Consider the following 14,078-nt stretch of genomic DNA (forward strand, 5'->3'; position numbering starts at 1 on the left):
CTGTTTTGTTGATGTGTGTATTTATGATCATCACTGAGCCACAACACAATCTTTATCAATTGTTTGGTCATCCATATTTGCCCTGGAAGATGAAAAGTGGAGTCATATTTGTGATTGGCAGTGAAAAGATTGCTTTTCAACTGCAGCTTTTTTCCCCCTGGTTTTATTGCTCCTCTAAATGCAGGATTTGTTGCTTGAACATTCAGAATTTGTTGAACCACACTGAGGTGTTTAGATCTGCCCTATTCAGAAGCTCCTGAATTCTAAAGATCTGACTTGCATTTTTTCTCACCAGCAGCTTTCCATGAAAACACAGAATTACAGGAGCTCAACCTTTGCCTCTCCTGTCAAAACTATAATTTTCAACCTGACAAAGAACCACTACGCTGTAAGACCCGATAAGTTACAGTAATACAAACCATGTGAGGAAACCAATTGAATTGCCTTAAACCATTTAAGTTTTAAAACCAATAAGTATGAGTACTGCAAACTCATAAGACCCTATCATACACCGAGTGCGATGCGGCACCAGGTGCGACACAAGTGTTTTTCAGCCTGACGCAGTTATCATTTTCATGTCCTGCGCCACGTTGTTTAAATAGCAAATGCATTTGCGCCCATTTGTGCACCCATGGGCATGCTGGTCTGAAAACGAGGTGCGTTCAGGTGCATTGTTGACGCATTGCTATTTTGAGGCAAATGAAATAGACTGCGCCATTGACCAACTGAAACCTGGTCTAAAGTCAATGTCTTAAATGTTAGTCTTAAATGTTTTGCAGCCCATTCTCAACCTAAGCACAGGCTCTACTTTTCACCACAATGGTAACCCTACAAAACTAACATAACAGAACCCCCTGTAAATCCCAACATAACACAATATTAAACACTTATGTCTCCCTGTGTTAATCTTGTGCGAAAACACACAAATTAACACTTAATTTCAACATTTATTTTCCTTATACAGTCTGACGCAAAGCATGAAATCTGCTGCAACTCAATCATATTAAGTTAAGCTTACTACAATCACATTTTGAGAGTACACAATCATTTTCTACCAAGTACAATGAACTTTCATTATTATTTGAGTGAAACAAACTCATTTTATTTAATTTCACATTGAAATTATGCTTTCTGAAAGTCATATGAATGAGCTTAATGTTCTTCTTTCTTGAGTGTCCTCAAGCTTCTGCTGCAATGTAACAAATCTCACTTTCTCCTTTGAGAATGCCAAAACATGTGAGTTTGGCGTTCACTGGAAACCAGCCTGATCTCTTTCCCAACTTTTAGATCTGTCAGAGCTGATGGAAGACTTCTTATAAGTTTCCTTATAATCTTAAAGATTTGAAAACCGTGAAGATGAAGAGAAAAATAGAAGGTTCTTCCCTAAAGACATGAGGAATTCATACATGAGACTGAAAGATCTCACCTTTTTCAGCAGATTCCAAACCTGGAAGATGTCGACATTCGTTTTCTGTTGGATCTGTGACTCAGATGTTAGTCCAGGCTCCTGGGACATTGGGTTTACATTTACATTTAATCCTTTCACAAATGCTTTTTGCCAAGGTGACATTTTTGACAACGTTATAGGGAGGAGCTACTGAACTGGTGGAAAGTCAAGTCTATAATAGGCTCTTCTGGGCCAGTTTAAAAACGTAGCACAGCAGGCAAAGCTTCACCAGGTGGTGAGTTTTATTTGGTATATGTTTAATACCAGCATTGTTTTACCTGTTTATGGCCTTTAATCAAATACATTCATTATATTACTGTCTGACTGTAACATTGCATATTGTACTTCATTATGGCCAAGATAAACTTGTTCTTCTGTCTGTCCAACACATGTGGCATGTTAGTTTCATCATTCTTTTGTTATATAATTCCTGTCTGTTGTGCCAGACTCCAAAAATAGCTGCTTGCAACTAAATGTGCATCATTGTTGTAATAAATAACTAGACCAAGACCTCGAAGAACACTTCTCAGTACCGCAGTACAAACCCGATTCCAAAAAAGTTGGGACACTGTACAAATTGTGAATAAAAAAGGAATGCAATAATTTACAAATCTCATAAACTTATATTTTATTCACAGTAGAATATAGATAACATATCAAATGTTGAAAGTGAGACATTTTGAAATGTCATGCCAAATTTTGGCTCATTTTGGATTTTATGAGAGCTACACATTCCAAAAAAGTTGGGACAGATAGCAATAAGAGGCCGGAAAAGTTAAATGTACATATAAGGAACAGCTGGAGGACCAATTTGCAACTCATTAGGTCAATTGGCAACATGATTGGGTATAAAAAGAGCCTCTCAGAGTGGCAGTGTCTCTCAGAAGTCAAGATGGGCAGAGGATCACCAATTCCCCCAATGCTACGGCGAAAAATAGTGAGTCAATATCAGAAAGGAGTTTCTCAGAGAAAAATTGCAAAGAGTTTGAAGTTATCATCATCTACAGTGCATAATATCATCCAAAGATTCAGAGAATCTGGAACAATTTCTGTGCGTAAGGGTCAAGGCTGGAAAACCATACTGGATGCCCGTGATCTTCGGGCCCTTAGACAGCACTGCATCACATACAGGAATGCTACTGTAATGGAAATCACAACATGGGCTCAGGAATACTTCCAGAAAACATTGTCGGTGAACACAATCCACCGTGCCATTCGCCGTTGCCGGCTAAAACTCTATAGGTCAAAAAAGAAGCCATATCTAAACATGATCCAGAAGCACAGCCGTTTTCTCTGGGCCAAAGCTCATTTAAAATGGACTGTGGCAAAGTGTAAAACTGTTCTGTGTTCAGATGAATCAAAATTTGAAGTTCTTTTTGGAAAACTGGGACGCCATGTCATCCGGACTAAATAGGACACGGACAACCCAAGTTGTTATCAGCGCTCAGTTCAGAAGCCTGCATCTCTGATGGTATGGGGTTGCATGAGTGCGTGTGGCATGGGCAGCTTACACATCTGGAAAGGCACCATCAATGCTGAAAGGTATATCCAAGTTCTAGAACAACATATGCTCCCATCCAGACATCGTCTCTTTCAGGGAAGACCTTGCATTTTCCGACATGACAATGCCAGACCACATACTGCATCAATTATAACATCATGGCTGCGTAGAAGAAGGATCTGGGTACTGAAATGGCCAGCCTGCAGTCCAGATCTTTCACCCATAGAAAACATTTGGTGCATCATAAAGAGGAAGATGCGACAAAGAAGACCTAAGACAGTTGAGCAACTAGAAGCCTGTATTAGACAAGAATGGGACAACATTCCTATTCCTAAACTTGAGCAACTTGTCTCCTCAGTCTCCAGACATTTGCAGACTGTTATAAAAAGAAGAGGGGATGCCACACAGTGGTAAACATGGCCTTGTCCCAACTTTTTTAAGATGTGTTAATGCCATGAAATTTAAAATCAACTTATTTTCCCCTTAAAATGATACATTATCTCAGTTTAAACATTTGATATGTCATCTATGTTGTATTCTGAATAAAATATTGAAATTTGAAACTTCCACATCATTGCATTCTGTTTTTATTCACAATTTGTACAGTGTCCCAACTTTTTTGGAATCGGGTTTGTATATTGCAAATGTAAATGATTTGTTTAAAGCAGAAGCAGGTACATTTGTTTTGGAAAAAAGAAAAAATTAACATGCTTGAACTGCAGTGAAACTGCATCAGTACAATTTTCCACTGACTGGACATTTCCTAAAGATGGAAAAATGTTGTGTGAAATGGTCAATCGGATACACATCTCTTTACTCAGCATTGTATTTGACAAGTTTTCATGTACAGCAGTTATACATTATACATTTCAAATACAAAATATTAATATAGTTTTAAAAGTAAAACTCACCACTTAAAATGAAACACTGCAGTTAAATTCACCATGAAATCAAAATCGACAATTCTTATTTTTTATTGCATTATTGCAGGATTTATCCGTGCAGATTACTAATATTTTTTAAAAATTACATGCCTTCATAATCTTTCATCAAAATAATGTCCTTTCCCTCTTCTTTACGAATCTTTTGTTTTGAATCAGTGGTTTGGAGCGTGTATCAAACTGCCAAAGTCGTGATTTCAGTAAATGAGGCTTCATTATGTCATAAGTGTTTTGAAATTTCAGTGGTTCACCACTGGGGTTCGTGACTTTGGCAGTTTGATACGCGCTCCGAACCACTGATTCAAATCAAAAGATTCGTAAAGCTTCGAAGCTTCATGAAGCAGTGTTTTGAAATCACCCATCACTAGATATTGTTGAATAAAGTGGTTATTTAGTTTTTGTGGCGTACAAAAAGTATTCTCATCGCTTCATATTATTAAGGTTGAACTGTTTTAAATATGTCTTTCTGGGCACTGAAAGTGTTAATTATCTTGCTGTCTATGGAGGCCCCACTGTGCCATCGGATTTTATCAAAAATATCTTAATTTGTGTTCCGAAGATGAACGAAGGTCTTACGGGTGTGGAATGACATGAGGGTGAGTAATTAATGACAGAATTTTATGGTGCATTCAAATTGTTAAACAATCCACCAAAAATAATGAACACTTGAATAGTAAATACAGTACCTAATTCCAGAGCATCTATATATACCCTCCACCTGCTGGTATGAGCTTGTGAAGGGTTAAAATAAGTACAGGGGATTCTGGCTTCCCTCTGAGCATGTTTAAATTCTGCAAATGCCTTTTAATTTTATACGTTGGGTTATATTTAGTGAAGGCTCACGTCTGTGCATTTATTTGGAGTTCTGTATATGTGTGCACTCACGTCTACAGACAGCTGAGCTCACCATAGTGCAAAGTACAAACACAGACACACTCAATTGTTTAAACTTTAACGTGTTTAAATGAGGTTTGTAGTCTGATTTTGGTGTGAGAGTATTAGCATACTGCATAATACACACTAGAGCCTATGATTTATTTTATTTTTTCTACAGTAAAGACCTTTACATTGTTACAAAATGTATGTATCACGGTTTCCACAAAAATGCTGCACAACTGCTATCGATATAATAAGAAATGTTTCTTGAGCAGCAAATCAGTAAATTAGAATGATTTCTGAGGTCGGATGAATAAACTGATAAGACTCTTACAAGTTTTTTTCTTTAAGACTGTTCATAACTTCTTTTTTTTAAGTCAGTTACATAAAAATGTAGATTGGTCTAATTTGATACCGAAAAGTTAGACCCCTAACTAACTGATAGTTGGACATATAGTACTAGTTAAAGGGTTAGTTCACCCAAAAATGAAAATAATGTCTTTATTACTCACCCTCATGTCGTTCTACACCCGTAAGACCTTCGATCATCTTCTGAACAAAAATTAAGATATTGTTGATGAAATCCGATGGCTCATTGAGGCCTCAATTTAGAGCAAAGCCATTCAAACTCTCAAGATCCATAAAACATATTTGAAACAGTTCATGTGAGTTCAGTGGTTCTATCTTAATATTATAAAGCGACAAGAATACTTTTGTGTGCCAAAAAAAACAAAATAACGTCTTTTCAACAATATCTATGTGGGCCAATTTCAAAACACTGCTTCATGAAGCTTCTGAGCTTTATGAATCTTTTGTTTCGAATCAGTGATTCGGATCTCCTATCAAACAGCTAAACTGTTGAAAACACGTGACTTTGGTGCTCCGATTCACTGATTCGATTCGTAAAGCTCTGAAGCAGTGTTTTGAAATCGGCCCATATAGATATTGTTGAAAAGTCGTTATTTTGTTTTTTTGGCGCGCAAAAAGTATTCTCGTCGCTTTATAATATTAAAACTGAACTCACATGAATAGTTTCAAATATGTTTTTAGTACTTTCATGGACCTTGAGAGTTTGAATGGCTTTGCTCTCAATAGAGGCCTCAATGAGCCATCGGATTTCATCAACAATATCTTAATTTGTGTTTGAAAGATGAACGAAGGTCTTACGGCTGTAGAACGACATGAGGGTGAGTAATAAAGACATTATTTTCCTTTTTGGGTGAACTAACCCTTTAAGACACAGTCTTAACATAATGGCTATGTTTATGCAACTGACCCCTGAAGGATCATGTGACTCTGAAGACTGGAGTAATGATGCTGAAAACTCAGCTTTGCATCACAGGAATAAATTATAGTTTAAAATATATTCACGTGGAGAACAATATTTTAAATTATAATAATATTTCACAATATTACTGCTTTTACTGACCCCAAATAAAGCATTGTCTGCAGCATTCAGGCATATAATTTGTTATTTGTTGTGTTCTTTTTGTTTTTTCAAATAAAACATTTTTAAAAATACATGACCAAATTACAAATTACTCTATTAAATTAATTTGAATCTAATGATAATTACCTCTAAGAATAACAGGAATAAAAAAGAGGTCAAATGTCTAAAATAGACACTATTAATAGACTATTAACTACTTTTTAATGTCACTGCAAAAAATCAAAATCTACTTTATTTTTCATTCTATTTTATTTTGCATTCATTTTTGTTGTTGTTGATTTTGGGGTAAAATGTGCCTTGAGAAGAGTAAGAATAATAAGAGTACTTTGCTGTTCCCTGACATAATCATGCTATTTTGAGGTGATAAACTATTTTTTCCACACTATGTCCACACCATTGTTCATGGAGTATGCCTGCCAAACCAGGCCACGATACATGTCCACAACTCATCTCTTTCGTCAGTCACAGACAGGTGTTGACCAAATAAAAGACACTAACTTCTCTTGTCCTTGAGCACAAACACAGAGTCAGTCACACAGTGTGAATATTCTGAATGAGTCAGTTGTCATCTGTCAGTGGTGATTGTGACCTGAACTCACAGCCTGATATGTAAGTGACTGTCAGTCACACAAGGTCGTGAAGTTCTCTGTGTGTTAAAAATATCACGACAGTCTGTTGTCATAATGAATCACACATAATTAGCACAATCAAAAATTTAATAAGCTTAAATTGAGGTCATATGAAACATTCCATATTCATATAGTAACAAGCTTTCTTTTGAGATTTGTACTAAATGCATATTGTTGGGTTTTTTTTTTATTGGAGGCTAATTTCAAGCAATTTCCTTCATTTTGACTAATAAAAATGCACACGCATAAATATACACAATTATACACTCTTATATACACTCCCATTACTGTCCTCCACCAGCAGCATCAAACATCTTCTTCCTGCCCTCCATACCAGACATGGCCTCAACGTTCTTACGCCAGTCGCCCACCTCTGCCGACATAACCTGATAAAACAGAAATGCAGTGTTATGTCTAGAAACTGAAAACATGTTTCCTTTATTCAGGTGAATCTCTAAACACCTGTCAAGGACAAGTAAAATGAAAAAAAATCTGCAGCATTTAGGCATATTTACCCCATTAAAGGGGTTCTTGATTATGATTTCAATATTTTCACTTTTTTCACTTTAGTTAGTGTGTAATGTTGCTGTTTGAGCATAAACAGTATCTGCAAAGTTACAGCGCTCAAAGTTCAATGCAAAGGGAGATATTTATAACAAACAACTGGTAGGGACTTAAAACAAGCTTTTCTTGGGTTGGTGACGTCACAAACCCCAAAATTTACTTAAACCCTGCCCCCGAGAACACGCAACAAAGGGGATGAGGCCATGTTGGGCTTCATTAGAGAAGCGGAAGAGTTGTTGTAGTAAAGTGTTGTTGCCATGCCATCATTTTACGCCGGACTGCTTCACAAATGTGGGTCAATTCAATGCTGGATTTGCACAACAGATTAACATGACAGCACATGCTAGTCGATGAGTTGAATCAGCTCCGCAGCAACTACATCAATTTATCTACTAACCATTCAAAAATGTCCAGATGCATTCTAAAAGTTGTAACTTCTTCATGAAGTCTCGTTTACACTGCACGCGTGTGCGGCGCGTTACGGCTGCGACGCGGTTACCGGAGCTGATACGCGGCCACTCTAGTCAATGCTCATGTTTACACCACACCAGCCACGCCGCGGTGCGTTTGAGAAGCGTCCCAGAAGCGGCTCTACGCGCCTCGCCTATTTTTGACGGACGCCGCGTCCAAGACGCGCAGCTCAAATACAAAATAAAGTCAAAATAATCACCCTGAGTAAACTCCCGCTCATATTTCACATCAGTACGATGCCAGAAACTGACGACAAGAGAATCGAAGTTGAAAAACTTGAAATTTCTTTGTTTTTGTTGTCCATAACTGGAATTTTAAGTGTATTAACTTCATCTGTATGGCTACAGCAAAATAAAGTATGGCATAGCAATAAACACAATAAACCCGGACAAAATATAACAATTTAGCCATTAAAAACATGAAAAAAATAAACGAAAACAACGTTGGACAGGCAAATCTCGTGGTCTCGCGAATCCAGCCGCTTCGCTTCTGAAATGCTTCTGGTGTGAGTTGACCCCGGTTAACACCGCTCAGAGGACGGAACAAAACCTTGCCGGAGCCGTAACGCACCGCAGACGCATGCAGTGTAAACATGAGTCTCTCCATCAGTGTCTGACTCCAGTTTGAACAATGTAAGGCCGGGTTCACACCGCAAGCGTCAGTAGCGCGTGAGCGTCGCGTTAGCAGCGCGTGAGCGTGAACTGCAGCTGCAGAGACGCGCGAGTATTCACACTGGTAGCGTTTGTACAGCGTCACAGCAGCAGCTCGAAGCTGCATATTAAGTGGGCATTTCTTTACAAAGACAGCTATAAATTTGTTTTTATAAGTTGGTCATTTATAAACTTGATAGTCTTGAAAGTTTGTTAACATGCAAGGTGTACAAAACTCACATATAAACGTAAAATGAATAAAAAGAAATAAATAAAATCATGTCATCCATTGCTGCACACGAATGAGGTAAGCTTTGTGTTTTACATCATCTGCCGCATGAACATGTTTACAACACAGCAAACTCAAAAAAAATACTTGCTGCTTACGCACTGCTGACGCGTGCGGTGTGAACCCAGCCTGAACAGCGTCACAATCGTCATTTTGGCTGCGTGAGATTGTCCAGCTTTGTTGTTGTTGAGCAACCGAAGCATGAGCTGTTTTTGCTCACACCCAAATAGGGGCAAATTTGACGAGCTATAATAAATGATCTGTGGGGTATTTTGAGCTTAAACTTCACAGACACATTCTGGGGACATCAGAGGCTTGTGAAAAGGGGAATTATAGGTCCCCTTTAATTTAATGCAAAAATTCTACTCTATTATGTAAAGTTTTATACAATATGCTACTATTTGTTGTGTTCTGTATGTTTGTACCTTCTCTTGTTTAATGTCTTCTTTCTTCACAGATTTGAGGTTGGCTCTGAGGTCCATGGAGCCCTTGTGTTTGGAGCCCAGCAGCGCTCTCATCATCTCATCCGCAGACACACGCACCTTCCTCAGGGCAGGTTTCTTAAACTTCCCTCCTAAATCTTGCACCTTCAGCTTCAGCTCATGGATCTTTTACAGACACACACACACACACTGTTAATTACAGAAACGTTTAGTGTGAGTTTAGAGTATTTACTTTATACTTACATCTCTGTTGTTTTTATTGACTTTGGCCTCAAAGTCATATCTCTCCTCGTCCACTATGTCGATTTTGGCATGAAGTTGCCGACACAGTTTCTGCACACATGCAGAAATACTCATTCATAAGTATTACTATTTTTAATGTTTTTTAATCATATTTAAGTCATCAAATTACAATATCACAATTTAAAAAAAATATGCAAATTGACTAAAAAAATATAAATAAATAAATAACTCTGAACTAACATAATTCTCTTCATGAGAAACATAATTTCAGTCAAGTGTGTTCAATTTTGTAATGTAATTATAAAATATAAATAAATACTAAAAATTAGAATTAATTAAAATAAATATAAAATCTAATTTTAACTCACTATTTTACTAATTGATGAGTAGCTGTATATATTGATGAGTATTTTTCACTAACCTGCAACTCCTCCATTTGGAGGCCGGTTATTTGAAGAGGCGGAAGCTTTTCACCCAGATATTTCACCTTCTCCTCGTCACGATTGATCGTTTCCTGTTCCAGCTCATCCATGGCTCTTTGGAGCAAAAGGATCTTAGAAAACAGAACACAAAAAGACATTCTGTAGGTTATAACATACCAACATATCTACCACACGCACATTTGCTTAGTCCCCAGAACAAACACACACACACACACACACGCACACACGCGTTGGGTTTTCATGTTTTATAGAGACTTTCCATAGACATAATAATTTTTAACCTGTACAAACTGTATATTCTATCGCCTAATCCAAACCTACCCATCACAGAAAACTTTCTGCATTTTCAAATAACATCATTCTGTTTGATTTATCAGCTGTTTTCCTCATGGGGACCAAAAAAAGTCCCCACAAGGAAAAGGATTTCTCATAAAAAAGGATTTCTTTGTTGGGACATTTTGTCCATATAACATAGGGTTTACCTTAACCACACACACAAACACACACACACACACACACAAACACCAACCCATACCTTCAGGGAGAGTTTTCGAGATGCAGAGATCTTAGACTTTGGCTAAAAAAAGGGGGTGGAAGATAATAAAGTCAATTTAATCCCAAATTTGATGCATTATGTTCTGTCATTCAACAATATAGAGATAAATGCATAAATCACAATATCATGATCACAATATACTGTTGAATATGCTGGTAAATACCTTGGCTTGTACCCGAGGGGCCAATGGGCCAGGTGCCTTTTGATGAAAAAAAAAAGAAGAAGAAAGTAAAAATACATAGTATAAATCACATTGTCCATATCCGAAAACTATTGTATAATACAATTAAGGTTTAAAAGGTTTTAATCCTTTAACTAATTATGTTACTATAATTTGAGCCTCAAAACTTATGTAAACAATAGACAATTTACTTACATCGCTGCAGATTTTATGTTTTTTGGTGGTTGCAAAGAGAAAAAGAGAAGAAAATAATAATGGTATCAAATAAATACATATATAAAGATGTGTGTTCATGAATTCACAGATTAATGAAAAATAATGCATAAACTACTTACTCGTCTGCCATCTTGAAATCTGTGAAATCAGAAATAAAAATAAACAATGATGTATAGTTGCAATCACAATACTAAACTACATAAATCTTCTCTTTTGATGAGAGATGTCTAGGAAAGTGGCACAGAGAGAGACGTGTTACCTGAGGTGTTGCCTGTGGGGTCAAACCAGCTTCTGAAAGCACAATGGACAGAAACAATTGTTTTTATGTGTGACAGGCACCACCTTTGTAATTTTAGCTCCCAGAGACTGGAATGAGAATGAATAGACAGCTGTCCTTAACATATCAGAGACTGGGCGTGTGTGTGTGTGTGTCCTACGCCACAAGGACAAAGCAATTCAAAGCCTACTATTATATATTATTATACTACTAACTCAAATTATTTTTATATATATCTCCACTACAATATAGCAGACAAAAATGACACATCCTATAAAAAAAAAGGGAAATAGTGAAACCAAACAGTCAGTAAGTATAAGGGAAAGTCCATCGACTAAAAAGGACAGCCAACACATCTGTAAATTACAGGAAATGCCAGGCCATTAACTCTTCACTAACGAGAAAGACACTGCATAAAGCAAACGTTTCCATCCATTAGTCATAGTTCAGAACAATCAGCACCTGCTCGCCCTCACATGTTTAGAAGCAAACCTCACTTCCATAAATACTAATTTTAAACACCATTTGCCCACCAACCCAGGACCTGAAATATTATCTCACTGCATGCATTTTAAACACCTGTATATTTTGTATACTTTGCATATGCATTTTGTTGTATGTTAGAAATCAAGAACAAGCATTTATAGTTTTTGTGTTGGTGTATTCTTAAGGATATGTCATCTAAATTCTTGACTCTTGATTACTCATACAAGGACCGCTGTCAGGATCATTTGGACTGTTATACATTTTCATCTACAATCAGGTCATGAGAACTGGCAAAGCTTTTCATGCAGGTTATTTGTTTACCAAAAAGAGGAAAAATTTGTGTTGAAGGTGTATGATCTATTTATTCAGTAACCCTTCCATATGGAGAGCGGAGGCACGACCGGCACTGACTGGCAGACAGACTCTACAGTCGAACGGTTTCAGCAGCTTGGGGTGTCAGGAATATCTCTCATGCATCATCTTGCATATTTGAGCTCAAATTAGCACATTTCCACCTAAGGCAGCACAATGAGGTGAAAACCCCTCTGATCCAAGGGTTAATTTAAAACTAAGCCGATATTTACGAGATACTGAATTGATCCTTACAACAGAAGCACGTAAACACACTACTTGTTCCCCTAACACACACACATACAAATTACATACACACAAAACTACATGATGCCAACAAATGCACTCATCTGCATATAAAAATAGTCTTTGATGACTATATGTCAGGTATGGATTTTATGTAACATGATGCTTGCTTATGTAATGGTTATTGTTAGACACGGGTCATTTCCTCAGTAGGTCTAACTCTGTACCATTTTTAAAAAATGAATAGTCAAGTCAAGTCACCTTTATTTATATAGCACTTTTTACAATGCAGATTGTGTCAAAGCAGCTTTACATTGATAACTGGTATAGAATTTTAGCTGCACAGCAGCTCTTAAAGAATAGTATCAGTGCAGGCAGATCAAAGCACTGTTGAATATCAAATGTCAAGTGTCCCCAACTAAGCAAGCCAAAGGCGACAGCGGCAAGGAACCCAAACTCCAACAGGTGACATCAGGTGGCAAACAAGTGGCAAATAGGTGTTAAAATGGAGAAAAAAAACTTGGGAGAAACCAGGCTTAGTCGAGGGGCCAGTTCTCCTCTGGCAAACAGTGCTTTGTTACGACTCAGGTTGCTATCATAAGTCCGACAGGATCGCAACATTCAAAGTATTTATTTCATTTCCATCCAGTTGAGGATCGTATTCATCAAGCCAATATGGATGGTTGTTGAGGAGCTGTGCCACTGGTTGTCGTGTTGATGAGGCCTTCACGATGAATGATCTAGTTGACAATCTCTGCTGATACTTCAGGGCTGCGTTGTGGTCGTGTCAAGGCGCAGGTCCTTGGTCTCACCTGGATACAGCCCGGATCCGGATGACTACGGTAAACCTCGGGATAAACAGAAAGACTAATATTAGCGTAGATGCCATTCCTCTTCTGATGTAATGAGTACATCTGGTGTTATAGGAAGTGTTTCCGGTTCCGGCTGACCTAATTTATGCAGCCTAATAATCCTTTAACGGATTTGAAAATATAAATTGATAATGTGTTATGTGTATGCCAGGTTAAAGAGATGCGTTTTTAGTCTAGATTTAAACTGACAGAGTGTGTCTGCTTCCCGAACAATGCTAGGAAGATTGTTCCAGAGTTTAGGTGCCAAATAGGAGAAGGATCTACTGCCTGCGGAATATATTGTGTTGCAACAATAAATGTGTGTAAAAATAGGCTCTGTTCAAGTAAAGTAAATTATAGCCTATTTTTTTTTAAATATATAATAATTTATTTATATTATTATACCATTTTTTGTAATTTATCATCCCAGATGGAATATTTTAAAATGTGAGAAAAACCAACTAATATTACAAATATATTTACAAACATATATATTCAACTATAATTATATATACAAGTTATATTTAAAACTTGTAGGCCTATTTGTTGTTTGATTGTGTGATTTCCATCTTTAACAATTTAGAGTTTCATATGCTCCTTTATCCGATAAATTACAATATGAACACATTAAAATAACACATATTGTTAAGTGCAAGAAGGCTTATGTGGCATTAAATATGTGTGTTTACACATGCTTCATAGGAGGATCTCAGTGGGATAGCGAGGTTTAATAACGGTAGACTAATAACAGGCCTGGCTGCACCATCCACTGGCTGATTTGGCTCTGAATGCAATGGGATTAGTTTAAGACGTTAAAGACTTTTAATCCTCGACACATGGAAAAAGTTCAATGCTTATTTGCGCAGTTATTTGATAGTGTGAAGATTTAAGAAAGATGTTGTATGATGGAAAAAACTTTGGATGAAAAAGCACACATCTGACCCAAAACCCACGTGCGAATGTCGTC

At 37.2% G+C, this 14,078-nt stretch overlaps 1 protein-coding gene across 1 annotated transcript; it reads right to left on the bottom strand.

The window, feature by feature from the left end:
* Positions 1-6,913: 6,913 nt before the first annotated feature.
* On the bottom strand, positions 6,914-11,191 carry tnni1c (troponin I, skeletal, slow c). The gene is made up of 9 exons (XM_048168139.1): positions 11,160-11,191; positions 11,020-11,038; positions 10,880-10,883; positions 10,667-10,702; positions 10,483-10,524; positions 9,926-10,057; positions 9,505-9,594; positions 9,244-9,426; positions 6,914-7,230 (listed from the first exon to the last, which is right to left on the bottom strand). The coding sequence occupies exons 2-9, from the start codon at positions 11,028-11,030 to the stop codon at positions 7,129-7,131; spliced, it is 600 nt and encodes a 199-aa protein (XP_048024096.1). The 5' UTR covers positions 11,031-11,038; positions 11,160-11,191; the 3' UTR covers positions 6,914-7,128.
* Between the last annotated feature and the right edge of the window lie 2,887 nt (positions 11,192-14,078).

The sequence above is a fragment of the Megalobrama amblycephala genome, linkage group LG19 (assembly GCF_018812025.1).
Source record: "Megalobrama amblycephala isolate DHTTF-2021 linkage group LG19, ASM1881202v1, whole genome shotgun sequence".
In the NCBI taxonomy this organism is placed as follows: domain Eukaryota; kingdom Metazoa; phylum Chordata; class Actinopteri; order Cypriniformes; family Xenocyprididae; genus Megalobrama; species Megalobrama amblycephala.

Coding starts and splice junctions, on each gene's coding strand:
- tnni1c (XM_048168139.1), bottom strand. Junction 10,525..10,666: donor CCCCTCGGGTACAAGCCAAG/GTATTTACCAGC, acceptor CCCTTTTTTTAG/CCAAAGTCTAAGATCTCTGC. Junction 9,427..9,504: donor TCAATAAAAACAACAGAGAT/GTAAGTATAAAG, acceptor TGTCTGTAAAAG/ATCCATGAGCTGAAGCTGAA.